General features: G+C 41.0%; 1 protein-coding gene across 1 annotated transcript; it reads left to right on the top strand.

Annotated features, from left to right (window-relative positions):
* Nucleotides 1-443: 443 nt before the first annotated feature.
* LOC143942078 (embryonic protein UVS.2-like) lies at nucleotides 444-9,736 on the top strand. The gene is made up of 12 exons (XM_077463381.1): nucleotides 444-574; nucleotides 1,067-1,094; nucleotides 2,588-2,653; nucleotides 3,503-3,637; nucleotides 3,724-3,841; nucleotides 4,486-4,661; nucleotides 4,742-4,823; nucleotides 4,922-5,049; nucleotides 5,732-5,847; nucleotides 6,738-6,963; nucleotides 8,397-8,515; nucleotides 9,518-9,736. The coding sequence occupies exons 1-12, from the start codon at nucleotides 494-496 to the stop codon at nucleotides 9,734-9,736; spliced, it is 1,494 nt and encodes a 497-aa protein (XP_077319507.1). The 5' UTR covers nucleotides 444-493.
* Nucleotides 9,737-22,676: the final 12,940 nt, after the last annotated feature.

The following is a 22,676-nucleotide window of genomic DNA, read 5'->3' on the forward strand; positions in this document are numbered from 1 at the left end:
ATCAATTATCTGTTAGTTCAATATGGGGTTTTGCATTTTGCAAAACATCATTGCTCACGGCACTGTAGTGATGAATTTTCGAATAGAATGGGTATAACCTTGAATACAAAAATAAATGTAAAATTACATTGCCAGTCCCAATTTATTTAGATTTTAGCTGAAAAATCCGTTGATAATGATATTACTTACACAAGACCTTTTTATGTCATTAAAGACAATTGTCAGGAGACCACGACAATCAATTACAAGTTATACAGCAGAACACCAAAACAATAATTAGATAATAAGGACCATAGCGTCACACATTAAATAATTATACATTTCTAATTTCCATACACGTACACTTAGGTCATTCTTGAAATTTGGTTTCCTGTCTCATGATTGGTCAGATCTTCTCTGTTACCTGTATAAAGGGGATCCAGAAGATGAGTGTCACACCAAGCTTCAGCGAGAAGATATTTCACATTACAGTGAAGGAGAATTCGGAAACAAGATGAATGAAAAAGTCTTCCTCCTGCTTCTGGTCTGTATTACGGGGCTGGTGACCAGTCTACCTCTATCTGCACAAATACAGGTGAGATGATGAGCTGACATGAACAGTACAGGGGACAGGTGACAACTATATTTAGGAAAGTATAACATCCAATAAGTTACTGACAATCTTAGCTAGTAGTGAAGTGTAAATCTAAAATAGTTATCCCCTTAGATTTGGATAAAGTGGTGGGGGGTTAGGAATCCTGTTAGATTTTAATACTTCCTTATTACCGCCTGGGACCCCTGTAGGGAGATTTGACTTTTGTACAGGTCATTGCCTGTAGGACAAAAAGTGAGGGGAAATCCAAAATGTTATAATTGGGAACAGAACAGGGAATATGGTAAAATCTTCCAATGATGACTGTTGTGGTAACATCTGTCCAAGAAAGGATTTTACCTCTGTTCTGAGAGCTTTCCAGTAGGGCTGAGAGGGACTCTGCCGGATGGGGATGAGTTGGGTTCAAGACTTGTTATCTGTTATTATTGTATTACATCTGAAATAAGATATTGATACAAAACATTTACTTCTCAGTATCATCTACTTGGAGTGACCAAAGATGGTAAGCTTTTTAACATTCTTATTTAACAAATAATTTTTGCTTTCTTTCTGTTCTCTATCAGCTGTTTTGTTTGTTCTGCTTTTTCCTCCCATTCATTAGCCTTTTTTTTTTATAACATCCCTAATCCTAAATCCTAATTCCTAAATCAAAAATTGTTTGCACTGCTCAATTGGCCCTAATCATCCTGGCCAGATAATCTATGAAATGATTTTCCTTCTCCATCTAGAACCAGCCTCTAGGAAAGACCATCCCACATTTTTATAGCTCTTATGGTAAACATCGCTTACTTTAAAGAGATCTTTTCACCAATTTAAAACATTGCAGATAAAACCCTTAGAAAAATAAATTATTTTAAATACTTGCTTGCAGTATTTTCCTTTCCATAAATGTATTTTTATAAGATTTATTATTCACCTGCAACGTGGCTTTGAACTTGCAAAGAAATTTTGACTACTCTGATGCTGCGTACACACGACCAGACTTTACGGCAGACTAGGTCTGACGGAATCAGTCCATCGGACAATCCGATCATGTGTGGGCTAATCCGATCCTTTTTCAATTAAAAAATCTGACAGACCTAGAAATAGAACATGTTTCAAATCTGTCCGACGGACTCAATTCCTATCGGGAAAAGCGTTCATCTGTATGCTGATCCAAGGGACCAAATACGACGCAAGGGCAGCTATTCGCTACTGGCTATTGAACTTCCTTTTTTAGTCCCATCATACGCCATCACATTCAAAATGAACAGACTTTGTCCGTTCATGTGTGGGCAAGTCCATTAGTTCGGAAGGTCCATCGGAACTCCGCCGAAAGTCTGTCGGGAAGACCGTCGGACCAAGTCTGCCGGAAAGTCCGGTCGTATGTATGCGGCATGAGAGTCACTTCCCTAGCACAGCCCCCTCCCTCGTTGTTTCTCTTAGCCATCTTAGTTTTAGTCTTAGTCTTCTGGGAGTGTCCAATTACTATCTGTGCTGGCCCAGCATCTCTGTCCCTCTCCTCATCTCCCCACATAAACTTTGATTTAGCTGCAGGGGGAGGAGTGAAGAGAAATACTATAAAGTGTCATTTGAGCGAAAGCTCTGAGTCTGCTGAGGCTGATGACATCACGTCCAAGCAGCAGTTTTGAGATTTTGGCTGTTTACACAAGGGAGATTTTTTACATTTAATGTCATTCCTAAACTATGTTACATGCACACATAATCATCGGCATGTTTTTTAGACCCTGGCAACAGATTATTTTTTAAAGTCATCTTCCTTTGCTTAGGTGACAGTATTTATGATAATCATGGGGATTCAGGCAAAGACTTAAAGAATTTCCCAAACAGAAGTTTCACAGATCAGGGATAGCTTTGTAGAGCTACCCTATTTTTTCATCAATTGATATTTCAATTTATAAAATAGGTTCAATATTTACAGAAACTTAAGTTGCTTTAATTTTTTGGTGGCGATTATTACACAAGATGTGCCTAATGTGTATTTTGTATACACAGCCCCAAAGAGTGAAGACTCCGAAGTGCCACAAGGGATCTTCAGCAAGATTTTGAAAGCTAATAAAGGTAATTACTGTAAACCACAGGAGTCTTTACTGCATTATGAGGGTGCTAAATCCAGGCAAGGTAATAGACAATAACCAATATGGCACTTTTGTCTTAGGTTACACGATCTTTGTCATTGCTGAATGAGTCTTTAAAATCACGATTCCATTTCTAAAAAGACTGATGGGTTATTACTATTCACTTCTACCATTACAGTGAAACCTGTGGGATAAAAAGGCTGATTTAAGATTAATTTATTTAAAACAAATAGACTGTTCACTTTGCAAACTTTGGAAATTGCACTTTGCATTGGAATTTAGTAGAAAATCAGCACCAATATCTCTAGTAAAACTGTGTATATTTCTGTTGCAATTTCTAGTTCTAAATCTACAATTAATGCTGAACTCCAAAAATGAAAAATCATGAAATTGATGCAGCTCTGTCTTCCTTACTACATCTTAATTGTACTCTTTTAAATGAAAGCGATGTAAGTATCTTCATTGTAGAGCAGAGCTCAGTCTAGAGGTGGGACAAGTAGCACAATGAATATGTTAGCTGTATTGTAGTGTATGCTCCATTGTAATAGGAGGAGAGAGCAGAGTGACAGACACATGAGATTATCAGACTTGTAAGAGTTACTTCACTGCAGCGGAGAAAAATCAGGTCTCCTCCCCGCCAAACAGGGCTGTGTGTAATCAGGTGCTTAAAATTTTCTGTTTGGATCCATCCATTTTTCAATCAAAGGATGTCCGGTGGGAGAGGACTGACATATCCACCCACATAGAAAACTTCAGCCTGTTCACAGTGTATGGGCAGCTTAAATCCAATGCATTTTATTGTATTATCTATAACCATTTTCTGTATTTTCAGATAGCAAAACAACTATGTATGGAGGAGATATACTGGTACAGAATGACCGCAGCGCTACAAACTGTCCTTCTTGCCTTTGGCCTAAAAGTGATAATGGTACTGTTCCTATTCCCTACATCATAGATTCCAGATACAGTGAGTTCCCTCTTTTTTCTCTTGCATTGAAGCATTCATTGCTATTCGTTATTTGTAGAAACCCAACCTTCTATCTCTGTTTCCAGGTCCCAGTGACCTGAACAGTATTGTGCTCGCCATGGCCGAGTTTGAGACATTGACTTGTGTGAGGTTTGTGCCTCTTACAGCAGAACATGATTACATCAACATCACACCTGATGATGGGTAAGGTTGTCTATTGTCTATCATAGTTCTTCACAGTAGGGAGCATCTAATATATGAACACCTGAGACTTTACAGTACCTATTTGTGCATCATGGCTTCCCTTTTCAATTTCTTTAAAAAAAAAATATAGACCTCCTCTGTACATTTGCAAATGCACGTGAAAGTCACAAGTCAACAACAAGGTGCTTTGTGGTTTTTGTGTATCTATCAGAAATAGCAGAGGGACATAAGATATTTATTCCAGTTCTGCTAATTTTGAGTACAGTATATAGTAAAAAAATGGAAGTGCCTGAGAGGGAGTGGGGCTTAGTGTCAACAGATTCAATGGATTCCACTTAAAATTTTACAATGAAAATAAAACCAAATATGTCTGTCCAAAAGTGAGCAGTGATCCAATGCTTGGAGCCGGTACAACGTGACTTAGCTCCCAAACTCCATACCTCTTATTAGAACTGGGCACATACATAGGGAAACACCTGCTGATATGAGTTAGAAGGGTCAAAAGCTTAGCACAAACAGATATTGATTATTTTCTTTCTGTAGCTAATATTCATTGTTTATTGTTTCTATCAAAACTCTTGTCTTAGGTTCCCAAATGGTATTAAAGCATAACTTTTTTTGAACTGTATATTTACAATTTCTAGCTGTTACTCGTATATTGGAAGAACTGGTGGAAGCCAGACAGTTTCATTGGGTGGAGGCTGCATCTACAGGGGGATTATACAACATGAACTAGAACATGCCCTGGGCTTCTACCATGAGCATGTAAGAAGTGATCGTGACAATTATGTTGACATCAATTTCCAGTATATCTCTAAAGGTACTGCAGTCATTTACACAAAGCGAATTTAGCCATGTTTTCAAAAAAGAGACACTACCACTGCTTTTGTCTTGTTACAGGATACTTGGGTAATTTTGCTAAAGCGGACACTAATAACCTGGGCAGTCCATATGATTACGGTTCAGTGATGCACTATGATGCGTAAGTCATAACTTTTATGTTAGCTGGTAAATTACCCATGAATTATAAAATATTTAAGAGATAATATGTCAATCTTATCTCCATTCAACATTTTCCAGCTATGCATTCACCAACACTTCAAACAAACCCACAATTGTCCCCAAGCCTGACCCCAATGTGCCCATTGGGCAGACAATTGGACTGAGCATCTTGGATGTCACTAAAATTAACCAACTTTATCAATGCAGTAAGTTTCTGTACATTCCAGTTTTATGGGTTTGAAACAATAGAAATTATACTTTATGATTGCATTTTAAGTGAATTTTTACAGTTTTGCAAAAAAAAATGTTTTGACAAAAAACAAACAAAATGTGCACGTTTGTCTCTGGACCCTACTATGGGTACAATAAATAAATAAAATAAATAATGTACACATATGTGGCATACCCTTGCTTCACAAATTAATTTTGGGTTATTTATTTTTGGTGGGTCATATGGATAATGATAAGGAAGATACAGCTAGATTTAAAAAAAAATTATATTGTTTGCAATTTGGCCAGTTTTCTTTGAAAAAAAGAGTAAAATATCAGGAAATGTAATGTTTACCATAAAATGAAGGCTCAATGTGGCCTGAGCAAACAAAGTATAATTCATCTTGATGCAAAAAGTAGTTGTAAAGATACGTTCCGTTTCACTAACATATGTGAAAGTTGTAACACTGCATTGAGGCATTAAGGATCTTTTATCTTCAACATAAAGGGGTTAAACTCAAGGTTCATTTCATTTTAAGTTCAAAATTCCAGCAGTTTTAATCTAATAGAAGGTTAATACCCCCTCCCCTGTATCCCACCAATTCATTATTAATATTATTATCAGTTTATTCCACCAGTGACTAAATACAATTTATATGTCTATTTTTCACTTCTCAGGTGTCTGTGCAACTTTGCTTAATAATAACACAGGAATTTTAACTTCTGACAACTATCCCTCTGCTTATCCTAATAATAGTGACTGCGTTTGGTTGATCAGGGTTCCATCAGGACTGGTAAGGAGACAGATGTAGACATGCAAAATGTGACCCTAAATGTCTAGCAACCTAGGTGTGAAAGTAAACTGCCATTTGAAGATTGTTTTGTACACTACCTACATTTTACATTAATAAAAAATAGAGACTTGACTAGTATAGTGCCAAGCAATAGGTCCAAATACTCCCTAACCTAGGTCTTTTAGGATGTACATGCCTCTGAACCTTATACTCTGCTTCAACCACCAATTGCTCCATATGTTGGAATAATACCTTCATTATGCCCAACTTTATAGTCTTCAGACTATCATTACCACTTCATTGCTGGGAGCCTATTTTGCCATCTCTGATGTGCCAGTTTTCTTTTACCCCACATCGGATGGTGAGGTCACTGTAGGAATGGGGGTTTAGCAGGAACAAAATGGGTCTTGGATTCATTTGGGGCTCTTGTTCTTACAAGTATGTTACCAATAGTAACAGCATTGCAATATCCCCAGTCACAGCTTTCTTTGACTTAATTCAATATAGCATTAAACGAAAGACTTCTGTTTCTTCCCCCAAATGTGTCTTGTTTAAGCTTTATTTGTTTCTCTGAAGAAACCACAAGCAACAAATAATCAGGGAGCAGAAGAGTTCTGTCAATTGGAAAATCAATGGAAAATACGCACATGTTTCAAGAGACATCTTAGCTAGAAAAGTCTATAGCTGCAAGATTGTTTAACAGAAATTAGAATCCTACGTGTTCCTGTGGGGTTTTTATTTTCTGAAGGACTGTCCAAGCATTATAATATAGTTATATATAATATAGTAATCGGTTGCATCCGATTGCAATTACATATTAATCCAGTTTGCAGTTACAAATATGTGAAGTTTGGGGTTTACTGTAGATAATTCCTTCTGTCACTTTTTAGGCATCATTAAAGTTCAGTAGCTTTAATATCCAATCCACTCCTAACTGTGACTCAGACTACATGAGGATCTATGACGGCCCCACTAAGACCTCTCCTGTGTTGTTGGATAAAATGTGTGGAAGTCAAACCATCCCTCTACTCATCGCTTCCACAAGCCAGATGCTGGTCCAGTTCGTCAGTGACGGGGCTGTTGCTGGAGTCGGCTTCCAAGCTACATATAGCTCAGGTATTCTGATTTATTTTAATAGTAAGGTAAGTGTTCAGAGAAAGACACAGAAGACTCATAGATACAGAGGAGATCCCTCCCAAGGAGGGACTATTGGCACAACAGTTTCATGTCCTCTAACTTCTGTTCGCAACATTTGAGGTAATCCATGAAGTTTCTTAGTATATACAATTAGAATTACCAGTCAGTCAGGCCCTCACACTATAAAGTTGTTGAAAGATTGTTCAATGTGTACGTTTGTCAACTTTAAAGCCCCGTACACACGAGAGGACTTATGTCCGACAGACTTCCGAAGGAGTTCCGTCGGAGTTCTGCTGGAATTCCGACGGAGTTCTGACAGACTTTTCGGCTGAGCGGACTTGGCCACACACGATCACACTAAACTCCGACGGATTCGAACGTGATGACGTACGACTCGGCTCGAATAAGGAAGTTCATAGCCAGTAGCCAATAGCTGCCCTAGCGTCGGTTTTAGTCCGTCGGAGTAGCATACACACGAGCGGATTTTTCGAAGGGGACCGGGTCCGGCGGAGTTCCTTCGGAAAAAATTTGAAGCATGTTCCATATTCTAAAGTCCTTCGGACTTTGGCGAGTCAAAAGTCCGTTGCAGCCCACACACGATCGGATAGTCTGACGGACTCAGTCCTTCGGACTTTGGATGTTGAAAAGTCCGCTCGTGTGTACGCGGCATAAGAGTGATAATACTTACCTCTATGGCTTATTTTGGATCAGATACTATATAGATTCATCTTTCTTGCAGTATATCCCTGATATCTGCCCTACTGCAAAACTAAGAGGTTGTTAAATTCCTATGGATTTCTTTGCGGTTGACAACGTCATTCAAAATTCTCCAGGGTGGTGTGCAGTGACCAGACAACTTTTCCCCAGCACTACATTGGTTAAATGCTCACTTTGCTTAGGGCAGATTGTGAAAGTTCAAAAACTTACCCTGGCAGCCAGTGGTCATCTATGCTCTCCAATGTCCCAGTATGGGGGCGAGCTCTCAATGTTCATGTACAATGCATGACTGCTGATCCTGTGTTGTATTTGATGATATCTGAGATTCTACAGCCAGGGGAATAGCAAAAAGAAGCAGCTTCAGGGACCAGTAGTACAGCATGGAGGAAGCCTGAAGCATTTCAATGTAGTTGTTATCATCTTCTAGACTAAAGAAGCATTTAACTCAAGCAGTGCAGTGGGGGGAACAAGATGGATTTTACAGCATCTGCACTTACCGAACATGTGAGGGTTGGAGAGTGAGGTTCTAGCCTAAGATCAACATGGAACTCTGAAAGGGAGGATGAACTATGTATATACAGTATATATATATATATATATATATATATATACACACACATATATATAAACATAACATTATGTCATATACTATTATACATTTTTTTACTATATTGATTATATCTATATTCTTACAGTTCAGTGTGGAGGATCCTTCTTTAACTCTGAAGGCAACTTTACATCTCCGGGATACCCAGGGAACTACAGTTCAAACATGAATTGTAACTTCACCATCACAGCTCCTGTTGGATATAAGGTAAAACAAGATGCCTTCAAAATTCTCCCTAAACCTGGACTTCCACATTCTCTAAAATTGTCACACAAAAAAAATGTAATGTTGGACAGACACAATACAACCTGAATATATATATATATATACTGTATATATATATATATATATATATATATATATATATATATATACAACCCCCTTTGAATTTACCAGCGTTCACCAGGGCCTATCTGAATGAATGGAAATGGAATGGATTTTTTAGGGCATTAGAATACATGGCTTTTGTAAAGTAGATTGCTCTAAGACTATCTACCACCAAGACGTTCTGGATCATTTCCTGTGATGACAGGAAGTGTTGGTGGTAATTTGTGAAGCTGGCTGAAAACTGGTGGAGTGACATTTGTAAGCTATTTATAAAGCTTTACTTGACTTTGCATCACTGGGGTAATTTATGCCATCCTGATTGGGAGTAACAGGAGCACAAGGGAAAGGAAGGGAGGGGGCTGATCAGTTTATTGAGTCTATTGCAGACAGGTGAATGAATACATGCATTAGAGGATTTAAATACAAGTTGAATCCAATTTCCAGCTCACATTTTATAATCAGTTACAGCAGTTTTTTTCTTTTGGGATACATGTTTTACATGAATAAATAAAGCTGATCATTTTAAGCACCCCTGCCAGTGTTGAATGATTTGGCTTATCCATGTAAACTGATACATTCTGCTGGATAGCTTTTGCTTTTGAAAAACAGACTTGTTGGCTGGATCCCTAAATTAACATAGAAGAAAGCCTAAAAAAAGAAAACAAAAGCAGCCATCACATGTAAGAATTGGTAAACTGCAATATAATAAATGTTTGCTCTTGCGTTTAATATGTTTTTGGTCAAATATTATTTCAGGTAGACTGTAACATCAATGAGTTGTAAAAAAAAAAGAAAAATACTCACTTTTATTCAATAAAAATGATTTGTTTGTTGCATGAACACTACACTGTCATGTTCGTCATAATTGTATTTCTTTTTCAGATTGCCCTGACCATAAGTGACTTCCATCTAGAGTCTTCCATTTTCTGTATGTACGACTATCTAACACTCTTCATGGATGGTACACAAAGGGGTCCATTCTGTGGGGATCGCACCATCCCTGTGTTTTACTCCAAAGGCAATTCTATGGTTCTCGTATTCCACAGTGACAAGTCTAACCAGGCAAAGGGCTTCCAAGCCTCTTACACCTTCTGTGAGTAGCTCAGTTCTATCTGCTTATAGCTAATATCAGCAATGGACGTTATAAGATAATAGAGGTTATATATATTTTTTTTTCTAAAAAGCAGCCAGCTTAATGAAAAAACATATTGTATAAAGAAATGTAACACTGCTGTGGTGTAAATACAGACTTAATAGCAGGATCTCAGATTAGACACAAAGCTGAATCATCTTCAATTACAACTATGAAGTACAGAACTGGTTCTAGACTTTGCTATTAGACAACCCAGCAAGCACTCAACACACTGAAAATCAGAAACAGCATACAATAAAATAAAAAAAACAATACAAAATAAACTAAAATACAATTGACCAAAACCCTCTATAGTTCCCCTTTAAGCAGACATGATATTCACATGACCTCTAGTGAAATAAAAATCTGTTAATAAAATACAGCGTATCAAAATAAAGACCAACAATCAAGCAACCAACAATGTTCAAATAATCGTTTGATGTATGGGCAGATTCTTTTTGAGTATTCACCATTGATACTGGATATACAAATCCATGTAAATGTATTTCTGTTATTTTTTGTGCTATAGATCATTGAGAAAATATGAATGAATAAGATCTATGTATTATTTAAATATGGTGTTAATATTTGATGACACTGACCTCTCTTTGATTACAGTTCAATAGACGAGCAACAGATGGTACAAAGAGAAAATCTACCAGTTCTGGAAGGAGGCCGACATCCCTACAGGACACAATGAGAATTTGATGGAGCACATATAGAAAAGTTCACACATTTGTGCCTATATATATATATAATGATTAAATGTACATCGGATCATGTTAGTATTTGCAATTACATTTAAAAATACAAAACAACATTTCAGAATTTCAGAATTGTTTTCCCATTTGCTTGGTATTTTGATTGGCTTGGTTAGGAATAGGGGAGCTAATTTTGGCGTCCTCTGGTTTCTATGTGGTTTACATTTATTCTATAGTGATAATTCTTATTTATTTATCTTTCCCTTTCCCTACTTATTATTTTGAGGGAGTGATTGGCCATTTCTTTTGTACTATATATGACAGTCTGATCTGATGTTTTCCTTTCCTTTTTAAAAATAAAATATATTAAAGCATTAATCCATCTCTATTATTATTTTTGAGTGACCTAGTTTCTGATTCCTCCTACTTAAAGTGAGCATTGAAGTAAAATGAAGTCCATTTATTAGTTTCAGCCCCTTCCCTTGTGAAATGCACTGCCCAGGGGCATATCTACATGGGTTGCAGGGGTAGCCATTGCAACCCTGTTTCATGGGAATCCAAGGGTTCCATGTGGCCTCCCTGTATGCCTGGATAGGAGAGCGGCAGGGGTGGTGGAATAGAGAGGAGCCAATCCTTCATGTAGCTAATGGATTCCCACTTCTCCTCCTCTCCCTCCCACATACATTCAGCAGCTGCAAATGGGAAATGGAGGACATTGGTTCCTCCACATGCTGCTCCCGCCACCTCCCTATTGATGTCTAGCTGCCCTGGGCTCCTGTGTGCTCTCTCCTGGTCCCCAACACTCCCCTGAAGTTCTGCCGGGTTTCCCCTCCCACCTCCCTCTGGCTGCTACAGGGGTCTGTCAGGGTGTAGTCTTGACTTAATAAATATAGTCAGTGATCGGTACCAATCACTCACTCATTTTTTTCTTTGTTTTTTTTTTGTATTCATTCATAGCTGAGCCATAGTAAACTGTGTTTACTATATGAGCTATTCCTGTTAATTCTGTGCAGCTGAGGTTGCAGAGAAAGGGGTTGATAAATCTGTCCTCAGTTCATTTCTCTGTCTCAAAAGTGAGATATTTCACCAGAGCTCCCCAATGGGGATCCTAAAAAATATGTAAAAAAATAAAAAATAAAATTGTAAAAAAATAAAAAATAAAATTGTAAAAAAATAAAAATAAATGAAATGAAATGGTAAACAAATAAATAAGAAAAAACTACTGGGAGCAATGGTTATACTTGTGACAGAGCTCTGGCGTTCCGCCACCGTGAGGAGACCCCAAGACAGCAGGAAGGTGGCTCGCTGCAGAACCATAATAAAGGGTCCCTCGGTTGGAGAAAACGGCCCCAGGATCAATGGGGAGGGCCCCAGTCAGTGGCCAGAGGGGCCCTTCATGGTTTCTGGCACAGTGCCTTGAAAGTTCTAGTTACGTTTCTGGCATGGCCTAATAGTAGTTCAAAAATGAATATGTAAAGAAAAAAAGGCAGATAATGTACTTACTTTACCTAGACAAGGGTGATGTCATATTCCTCCTAGTAAGATCCTGGGAATGCAGAGCAGCCAAAATCTTGCAAGAAGATGTTCCTGCACTGGAATGGAGTGTCTTCTTGCAAGATCTAGGGTACTTATTACTCCCCAGCAATCAGGGGCGGGCTGGGCCGGGGGGCAGGGTGGAAATCTCCCCCCAGGCCGTCTAACTTTTAATCAAAACAGCCGCTGTTTGCTGACTTTTTTTTTTTTGAGGAAGTCGGCCGCTGATTGGCTGTGTTGCTGCTGCGCTGCATTCTGGGAGTTGTAGTCTGGTGGGTAGAGAAGAGATTAGAGGGAACTGAGCAGCGAAGCAGGTAACTTCAATTCCCGGCAGGGAGACCCATCACTTCACAGGGGGGCCGGTCAGCCAGCAACTTCAAGCTATCATTCTCCTGCTGCTGTGTTAACTCTCCTACTGGCTGCTCTCCTATAACCCCTCTCTCTCCTTCCAGGACACATCACGTTTGTTTCTGTTCAGATTCTTTCATTTATTCCAGGCTGATTTCACTCATGCTTCATCCCCCTCCCCCTCCCTCTGTGCACTCATCTCTCCTGGTTGGTACAATCTTGCTGTAGGTAAGTCACACTCTCCTTGCACCAATTCACTTTTTCCCATTCATTTTATCCTCTCTCCTGTAATTCTGCTCTTTTCATATAAATCACTGTAGCCTCTCAGCTCTGGGCATTCCACACATGTACTTGGGCTGACACCCTTTCCATCCCAGTTTACTTTTGCCTAATACAATAGTTCTGTCAGAATCATGCCTCAGTCTAACACATGCAGCCCCTCACTCTCCATTAACTTATACTACAGAATTTGGGCTTTTTCACACTAGTGCAGTGACTGGCATTTTTCCACACTGAAAAAAATACCAGTCACTGCTAGAGCACATAGAATACAGCTGTTCTCTATGTGCCCCATTTACACTGCAGTACCGTCCAGAGGTGCGGTGCAGTAAGCTGCAATAATATACAGTAATTCTACATTTTATCGCAGTGCACTGGATGGCACTGACATAGTTATCAATCAGTCCTTCTCAAACTGACAGAAATGCAGCAGCATTTTTTTTCCTTTCAGTGACCCCACAGCATGTCACAAACATTATGGCACTATTACCCCCATTCCCTCTTCCACCTGGGGGGGGGGGCGCAGTTTGCTATCTTTGCCTGGGCACTGGATGACCTTGTCCCCGCGTTACACAGAGGGATCACCTGCAGAAAAGACTCGGGAATGGTACAGTACATGATGTCCTGCTGGGAGCTGGCCATTCCCTGTGGGTCCTGCTGGAACTAATCATGGCCTGTTGGCAGTGGCGGCTGGTGCTAAAATATTTTGGGGGGGGCAAACTGAAAAAAATGTGAAAAAAAAAAAATTATTCGCAGCCACTGTGCCAATCAAATGCTGCCAGTGTGACAGTGTGCCGCCCGCTTGCCTTCTGCCCTGCACTTGCCCTGTCTTGTGGGGCAGCAGGTGACAACAACGAGTGGGTCCTTCATGCGTCTCCTGCACTTCTTTTCCTCCCGTCCTCTCCTCCCATCAGGCGTCCAATAGCGGCGCCTGTTGTTTCAGCCAATCAGGTGACAGGTAACATGACCTGAGCAACCTGATTGGCTGTGAGCCAGGTCAGTGTTAGGAAAGCGATGCCTTCGGTTCTCTAACACACCAATAAGTAATCGGCGAACGCACAGCAGTGTGCCCGCTGTTTTCCCTTTTAGAAGCCTATTAGAGCCCATGGCTCTAATCAGGAAGCCTATTTGAGCCTATGGCTCTAATCAGGCATTTCCAAAGAAACTCCGCCGCTGTAATTCATATGCATGGCGCCCAACAAAGGACCAGGCACATGAATAGGGGGCGGCAGCGGCAACCATATATAGATTCATGCAATCTATCTATGTGAGAGAGCGAGTGACAGGGGGGCGGCGCTCCTGCGCCTTTATGGACGCACCACCGCTGCCTGTTGGTCCTACTGGGAGCTGGCTATGGCCAGTGCCCAGCAGGACCCACAGGCTGGGAGCTGGCCATGCACCTGTAGGTCCTGCTGGGAGCTTATCATGGCCTGTAGGGCTCTGCTGGCCACTAGCCATGGGTAACCTTGTAATACAAGGTGGGCATAGATAGTGAACTTATTCGGGGTTAAAGTGGGCCACTTGACTGGACTTGCCCCCCAGGCCTAAGGCTGTCAGCCCTCCCCTGCCAGCAATCTCACAAGAAGGATAGGGATGTCACACCATGCAAAGTGGAATGCAGGGATGAGGAAAGCATGTAATCTAACTTTTTTATTTACAGAATGGCACAGTTATTATTTGGTTTAGTGGAAGTAATAAATAACAGGTGAAGAGCAGAGGCAGGGTATTTGCTTAACAGTCTCGAGAAAGTTGGTAACAGCATCTCACTGACAAATGTGTCACAGGTGCAAAAACTCTCAGCCATGTTATTGGCCCAGCTGAATAGTCCCAGTGCATATCATGTCACCTTGATGAAGTTGACATTACCAGAACAGCTTCTGGTTGAAGAGGGGTGGCTGTTTGGCTGGTGCGGTATAAGCTGCACTGAGCAGACCAATGGCCGATCCTTATCACCAGCTCTTAAATCCAGAGCTAGAAAAGCCAGCAACGGTGTCCCTATTCTGTCCCTCCACCTCAAGATACTTTCTCTAGGACTACATGTTCTGTCCCTAGCCAACATGGATCCTGTCCCTTGCCTATCCATTTTGCAAATACATGCCAACTGTACAGGGGAAGTGCAATTTATTAGCACTGTCCTCACCAAAGATGGCCACAGAGGTCAACTAGTGTTGCAGTGCCCAATTGGGGCACTGCTCCCTTGGTGACACCTAAGGAGGCTCAGAGGAACAAAGTTCCTGTCATTCACCATTTCCTCTGTACAGCTATCAACAACACAGCACCACCTACAGAGGAGAGAGTAAATCACACCAGCCTAAAAACATACATTCATGAAGAACTATTAGTCAGTGTTTTTTACAGGATGAGGGGGGTCATCCCTGGACTTGATAAGCGGACATTGCATTTTACTAGTCCACTTGTCCTTCAGTTTGTGAATAACCTATTAGGTGAGACAGGGGGATTGCAACTTGTTACTTCATGCCTGGAGGAGTCTTTTGTTGACACTGGTATAGGACCATGCAGTGGAGAGTACTGGAGAGGTGAATACATAATTCATACTATGTCTGCCATATTTCTTACTTTTTAAATATGGGTAAAATGCACGGTCACTGTAATGTTATACAGGATCAGCATGGGTTTTTGTGTCCCCTATTTCTGAGGATAAAGATTTCAAACAAATTAAAAGATATTGATACAAACGTAATTGGAATACCGTAGACCAAAATCCACTATAATTCTCCTTTAAGCCGACATGATATTCAAATAACTTCTGAAGGAATTATAACCTAGTAATGGAATACAGTCTGCTGTTTTTTTTTAAATTTGTAATTAAATTCAAATTATTTTCAACAACAATAGCTCTTCTGTAAAGTTTCCGTCTGTCCAGTTGACTTTCATTATCCTGGGTGTCAGATTGGTCTGTAGCAATGTAAAGAGAAAGTCACCACAATGGTTGCACCAGCTCCAAAGTCTGATGGAAATCAAAATCTTCCCATACTTTCCACATGCATTCTCCAGCAACTCATACCCACCCAAGGTACACTCGGCCAGACTTCCTTGTGGTTGCATGTGCAATCCAGTATCAGTGAATGTTCCACAGCCATACACAACCAGGCCACAGAATGGTTAACCTTCATTTCATCGCTCTAGATGTGAGGTGGTTAAAAGCTTACCACAATGGTATGAGTCTTCAAAACACAGTCGTTTGTCACACAGGCAAGCTCACAGGATTTCTTCTAGAAGAGTGTTCTTGCCTTGCTCTTCCCACTTCTTCTGTTGGTCATGTAGCTTCTTGACTTGAGTTTTTGGCCACAAGGTTTACATGTTTTCCTTTTTGAAGCCAGCATAAGAAAAACATGATTGGCAGAGGCAAATATGCCAAAAACCTATCCAAGGCTCAAGAGACAGTATACATACATGTACAGAAAGAAAATACAAAGAATTTAATCCATATGAAAATAAGTACTAAAAAATAGTAGAATGCACCCTGGGTACTGTCAGAGATAAACTTTGGTCAGTCCACATGAGTTGCTGCTATGTATCCCAATATGTTTCAGAATTATATTCCTTCTTCAGGGTTGCTTTGAGTACTCAGTCCTTTCTAAAAATGCAAATATAATTATATCTCAATTAAAGAGGAAGTAAACCCTGATGGGTTTACTTCCTGTTTGATTCCCTGAAAAGGTAAAGCATAATGGACTACTATGCAAACCTACCTAATTTCCTTTTTTTTTTCTTTACCTCTTCTGCGATAGCGATCTGTCAAGAAAACGAATGGGACACTTATGTCCAAATTAAATCAGGATTTCCAGTAGATCAGTAGATTCTGGGATTTCTTTAGCTTTTTCCAATTTATCCCACAACTTAGAGAAAAAAATCTTTGTTTTTTGGCATGTTAGATCTTTCGAAGAATTTGTGTCCAAATCATTCCTTCATGTGACAATACTGATCCTACTTTTAAAACTAAGTGGGAAAGCAATCTCAAGCAATGCTCTGAGATCCTGATGTCATTATTCAGGAATAACGTAAACGTATAACTGATTTAGACACAAAAATTTAGGAAATACAGAGCCAGATGACTTCTCTGAAGACCCATGCCATGTTTTCAGAGTCATAAAAAAACTTAAAATACACCTGGAAAAATTTAACGAAGATATTTTGATTAAAAAAGATGAAACATTTCAATGTGACAAAAAAGCCTTCCACGAAGGCACAACCTAGAAATGGCATCATGGAATTAGCAGGAATTGTAACTTAACTAATACCTAGAATGTGAATAAATATTTGAATGTTCTTGAACCATCAATATGTTCATCCATGTCTTCCTCCTCCTATTCACAGTTTCCTTCCATACAGCCTAAAGGACACAGGTGTCAAAAATGCCGCCGTCGTGGTGATGAGTCACACGATAATTCCTTTCACACAAATTCTTCTCCCTCACAATCAGGTTACAGTTATGGACCTAGTTCCCATAATGGTGCACGTGGTGACATTATGGTTTCCTATGCTCCACCTACTCACAATGGGGGGCCACTCCCAAATACGTTTAACACTACACCATTTACATCACTCATAAAAACAACAAATGACAGGGACTCTTTTGGATCGAATGCGAGGCAGGGTGCAAACACGTTTCCTTAAAGAAGGGAAAACAGAAAAAAAAACTTGAAAATCAGCAGAAATAAAAGAAAAATAAAACAAAAAGTGGGGACAAAGAAAAAATGTTAAAAGGTTCACTCAGCTACTAACAGTGCCTCAACTCCCTCTCCTCTGTACTTCTCTAGCCTTTTTTTTTTAACCCCACTAACCTTTTTATGATCCATCCCTCACCCCACCTCCCCCAGAATCTCCCTTGTATTAAAGTGCCGAACATCACAACGATACACCATATCTATTTACTACCAGTGCATTATATATTCTTATTCCTAACTTATTTCTCTCTCATTTACCACTTCCGGTCCCCCTCTCCGTTCCCCCCTATTATTCCCTGATCGTATCCACCTAGTCTTTGGGTATGGTCTCCCCCCCTAGTATCCCCTTTAAGGAGGACATTCCATTTTATCTAACCAGGGCTTCCAGATTTTTAAGAATTTATCCAGGTTCCTCCATCTAATAAATGTTACCTTTTCCCTCCATACTGTAGAATCCATCACTTTATTCCATTCTTCTAAAATCGGAGGTCTCACTGATTGCCAGTTTGGGTTATTATCTTTCGTGCTTAGAATAGGTCTCTAATTGCTGTGGTTTTACTATTTACTGACACAATGTTATCCTCTATCTTCCCCAACAAACATATAGTACCGTTCAGGACCAGCTTGAGCCCAAAGGTACGATTAATGTCCTCAAGTATCTCTGTCTAATACCTAAATAATTTTGGACATCTCCACATCATGTGGATCAAGTCACCTGTTCCTTGACACCTTGGGGATTTGTCATCGGGTCTATATCCATACTGAAAAAGTTTCTTTGGGGTATAGTAGGCTCTGTGTAACAAGAATAGTTGCAACATTTTCTGTGAGGGAGAAACTGACACCTGGGAACTCAGATTTAATATCCTTCTCCACTGTTCTTCTGTTATTATTTCCCCCAGGTCCTCCTCCCATCCCTTTTTATTTATCTTTCCCCATTGATAAATTTGCTTCTTATATGTTCGTATATCTCTGATAATAAACCCTTGGAAGATCCTGACCTGGTGATTTTTTTGTATAAGAGGTACTTCACACCATTCCACCCTTTGTGTTTTGAAATGGGTGCTGAGGGCCTGTCTAATTTGAAGATATTGATAGAATGATTGGCTTGGGATACCGTACTCTCCCCTCAGTTCTTCAAATTACTTCAGAGTACTCCCTTCATATAGTTGCACCATTTTTCTAATACTGCAAGCCTCCCACTCATTTATTTTACCCATGGGGATCAAATCTGGAAAATATTTGTTGTCCCAGATTGGAGTATATTCTGTTAACCCCATATAGCCCATTACTACCCTAACCACCTGCCATACATTTGTTACAAATTTTAATGTGGGGGAACTGGGGGATAGGGAATCTGCTTCCAGAGCTTCCAGCAAGCTACTGTGCGGGGCTCCTTGCAACATCATTCGAACATTTTTATTGCTCTCCCCTTGTGTGTTACATCCCCTAAGATGTTGCAGCTGGGCAGCCAAAAAAATAGCTGTGCGGATGTGGCACTGCTGCTCCTCCCTCTTTTATTGGTAGCTGCAATATCTGTTATAGTGATGGACAAACTTCTGACGGGACGTTTCGCGAACGCGAACCGTGAACGCAGCCAAAAGTTTGCGAACCGCAAAGTTTGTGGCGGACCCCATTGACTTTAATGGCAGGCAAACCTTAAAAACCTACAGGTCATATTTTCAGCCACAAAATACTCACTAGCTGTGCACACATAGTCCCACAACATGGACACTGACATAACAAAAGTATTAAGTGAATCTGGGATCGATAACGACAAGCATTCTTTTTTTATCTGTGAAATTTTGACAATTCAGGAGCGCATGAAGACTATGGAGGAGAGGCAAGATCAGGCCAGGCTATGAAGGGGGTGCAGGAGATGATCAGTGCCACAGTCAGGGCAGTGCAGTCCTTTGCCAGTGTCCCAGTGTGCCAACCTGTGCTTGAGCCCCTCCCTCTGCCCGGCCCTTACCCCCACCTATGCAGGGCTCCACTGCGTTGGTTCGGATCCTCAGCCATGGTGCTGACACTGCCTGCTGATTGGCTTCTCCTCTGCTATCTCCCTCACTGTCTGAAAAAAGCACCGCGATAGAGACTGAGCACTAACACCAGCACCGAGATAGAGAGCACTGACACCAGCACCGAGATAGAGAGCACTGACACCAGCACCGAGATAGAGAGCACTGACACCAGCACCGTGATAGAGAGCACTGACACCAGCACTGTGATAGAGAGCACTGACACCAGCACCGTGATAGAGAGCACTGACACCAGCACCGAGATAGAGAGCACTGTCTTGGGGGTGCACACAGCAGAGAGTGAAGAGGGTGCAGATCGAGAGGATGAGGAGGGTGCAGAAGAGTAAGGCTGAGTGAGCCACTCAACCAAGTCTGGTGCATCCTTTGATGTAATCGCACGCACCTTCTGCAATTTGCCACTTTGGCTCAAGTCTGTTGCTCCTGCCCTACCCCTACCACCCCTGCGGAAGGGCCTGCCTCTGCCTCTGCCTGCTATTTTTTTTTAAATGACCCTGTGACAAAAGTCTCTAGAGAAGTGCAGTATGTATGTGGAAGAAGGTATATAACACCCCGCTTCAATCTGTCGTTTTTGGGGGCCACTGGTCTATCACACCAGTTATAATACTTTTTTTTATTGCTTTGTCACTCTTTGTAGTATCGCTGCAGAACCGCTCAGCGGTCACAATGCTGCACAGTGAAAATGCACTATACTATGCTTTCTATATGTGGAAGTAATTTATACGTGTATTACACCCCTATATACTGCACACCAAATAGTACACCTATACCAGTCCTTAAAAGGACCTTTGTGGACCTAGTAGCTAGTGATTTGCAGACTGTCCCTGAGTCCCTACACTGATAAAAGACAGCTGCATAATCGGTCAGCACTCAGCTCAGCAGTCAAGTATAATAGGCTTTCTATATTTGAAAGAAAGTATATTATACATTTACAACCCTATATACTTACACCTATACCAGTCCTTAAAAGGACCTTTGTGGACCTAATAGTAATAGCTACTGATTAAACTGACTGTCCCTGCTCCACACAGCATCCTGTCCCTACACTGACAAAAGACAGCTGCAGAATCGGTCAGCAGTGCACTCAGCAATCAGTAGCACAGCAGTCAGCAGCAGTGCACCAGAACCCTATATACTGTACACCTATACCAGTCCTTAAAAGGACTTTTGTGGACCTAATAGCTAGTTATTTGTATCACTACAGTCTGTCCTTGCTCCACACAGCAACCTCTCCCTACACTGACAAAAGACAGAATGTAAAATGGCCGCCAGATCAGGTCTATTTATAAGGTAGGGGGAATGTCCAATTGTCCATGTGCTGAAATGTCTCAATTGGCTGTCCTGTACCCCATGATGGATGTGTCATCATGGGTCAAAGTTCTTTCACAATGTAAACGCATATGTCCGCCATGCGAACAGCGTCAGAGGTCCACCGGTTTAGCGAATCCCGAACACGCAAAATTCGCCACGAACTGACCGCCATGCGAACCGCAAGGCCATCCCTTATCTGTAAACTAATACAAGCCTGCCCCTTTTTCCAGATTAGTTCCCGGAACAGTGTTTCAATTTTCTTGAACCATCCCATTCCGAAATTGGGGTATCTAGATCATTTTCATGAGGTTGATTCTTCTGGCAGCTGACAAGGGGAGATGGCTCCAAATGTCGCATTTCCACTTGAATTGAAGCAAAAGGGGGGGCGAGATTATCCTCAATATACTGATCTGGGTTCCTTGTTAACCATACTCCTAGATACCTCACACTATCTACCACCCTTAATTGCCCCACTGAGGTTGGGAGGGGATTCATTGGGTCTACTGGCATCAAAGCCAATTTCTCCCAGTTAATTAGCAGGCCTGATATCTTCCCAAAATGCTCCACCATAGCCACCGCCAAGGATGAGTCTATATCTCCGAGGAAGAACAAAATGTCATCTGCATATAATGCAATCCTTTCCTCCCCGTCTCTCTTTTAAATCCTTGTATCCCCCTTGCTGTTCTTATTGCAATTGCTAATGGCTCTATTGCTAAAGCAAACAACAGAGGTGACAGAAGGCATCCCTGCCGAGTTCCCCTCTCCAGCTCAATTGAGTCAGAGTATGCATTGTTAATCCTAATCTTAGCGCTTGGTGTGTTATAAAGTGCTTTTACCCAACTTATAAAGGTGGGTCCAAACCCGAACACCTCCAGAGCCCCCCACAAATAGTCCCACTCCAAGCTAACAAAAGCTTTGGCAGCATCCAGAGATACGAAAGTTCGTGAGCCCTTATTCAGCATCGGAATCTGAAGGTTGAAGTATACCTGCCTTACATTGATGTAAGTGGCTCTATTGGGAATAAACCCAGATTGATCTGGGTGTATAAGCTTTTGTATAAATTTGTTCACTCGGGCAGCTAGCACTTTCACCAGTATTTTTGCATCTGCACATAATAAAGATATTGGCCTACAGGACGAGGTATCCATTTGATCTTTCCCCTCTTTTGGAATAACCACTATTGTGACTTCTGCCATTGAGGAGGGCATCATCCCTCCCGCGGCCACCTCCCCTAACATCCCCAGTAACTCTGGAAGCATCACCTCACCATACTGCTTAGAAACTTCTGTAGGAAAACCATCTGGGCCAGGGGACTTCTGGTTAGCCATCTGAGTCACTACGCTTTGCAGTTCCTTGAGGGTTATGGGGTCTTCTAGCACATTTTTTTCTTGTTCTAAGAGAGCTGGTACCTGGATCCCCCTAAAAAACCGATCCATTTCTCTTGCCACTTCTCCCACCCTGGATTTATATAAATTTGCGTAGTATTGTCTGAATGCATCCAGTATTTCAGGAGTACGGGAAGTAATTTTGCCCCCTGGCATCCTATTAGCTGCAATTACTGATGGGGAGTTATTGGTTTTCACCAACTGGGTCAAAAAAGGGCCTGCACACTCCCCAGCAAAAGCGCATTGGACCTGAAAAAGACACTTGTTTTCTGCCTTGCTGGTAATGATGTTATAATATTTTTGTTGACTTTTAAGCCACCTTTTTTTTCTTTTTTTTCTGGGGTTGGGTCTACCATGTATTGATTTTCCGACTCCACCACTTCCCTCCCAGTAACCTCCTCCCATTCCCTGAACACCCTTTTGATCTTTGCCACTTGTTGTATTATTAACCCACGGAGGAAAGCCTTCAGGGTATCCCACACTATCCCTGCACTTGCGGAGCCCTTATTCAATGTTACAAATTCCTTTAATTTTAATGTTAATTCTGTTGGTTCCCTCATTAACTCCAACCAAAATGGGCTTATACTCCATGCTCCAGGGAGGTTCTGACCTTCCAATTGAATCATCATTA

This window comes from Lithobates pipiens, unplaced genomic scaffold, assembly GCF_037356315.1.
Source record: "Lithobates pipiens isolate NorthernLeopardFrog02 unplaced genomic scaffold, aLitPip1_a1.2 Scaffold_30, whole genome shotgun sequence".
Classification (NCBI taxonomy): domain Eukaryota; kingdom Metazoa; phylum Chordata; class Amphibia; order Anura; family Ranidae; genus Lithobates; species Lithobates pipiens.

Coding starts and splice junctions, on each gene's coding strand:
- LOC143942078 (XM_077463381.1), top strand. CDS start 494: ATGAATGAAAAAGTCTTCCTCCTGCTTCTGGTCTGTATTACGGGGCTG. Junction 2,654..3,502: donor GATTTTGAAAGCTAATAAAG/GTAATTACTGTA, acceptor CTGTATTTTCAG/ATAGCAAAACAACTATGTAT. Junction 4,824..4,921: donor TCAGTGATGCACTATGATGC/GTAAGTCATAAC, acceptor AACATTTTCCAG/CTATGCATTCACCAACACTT.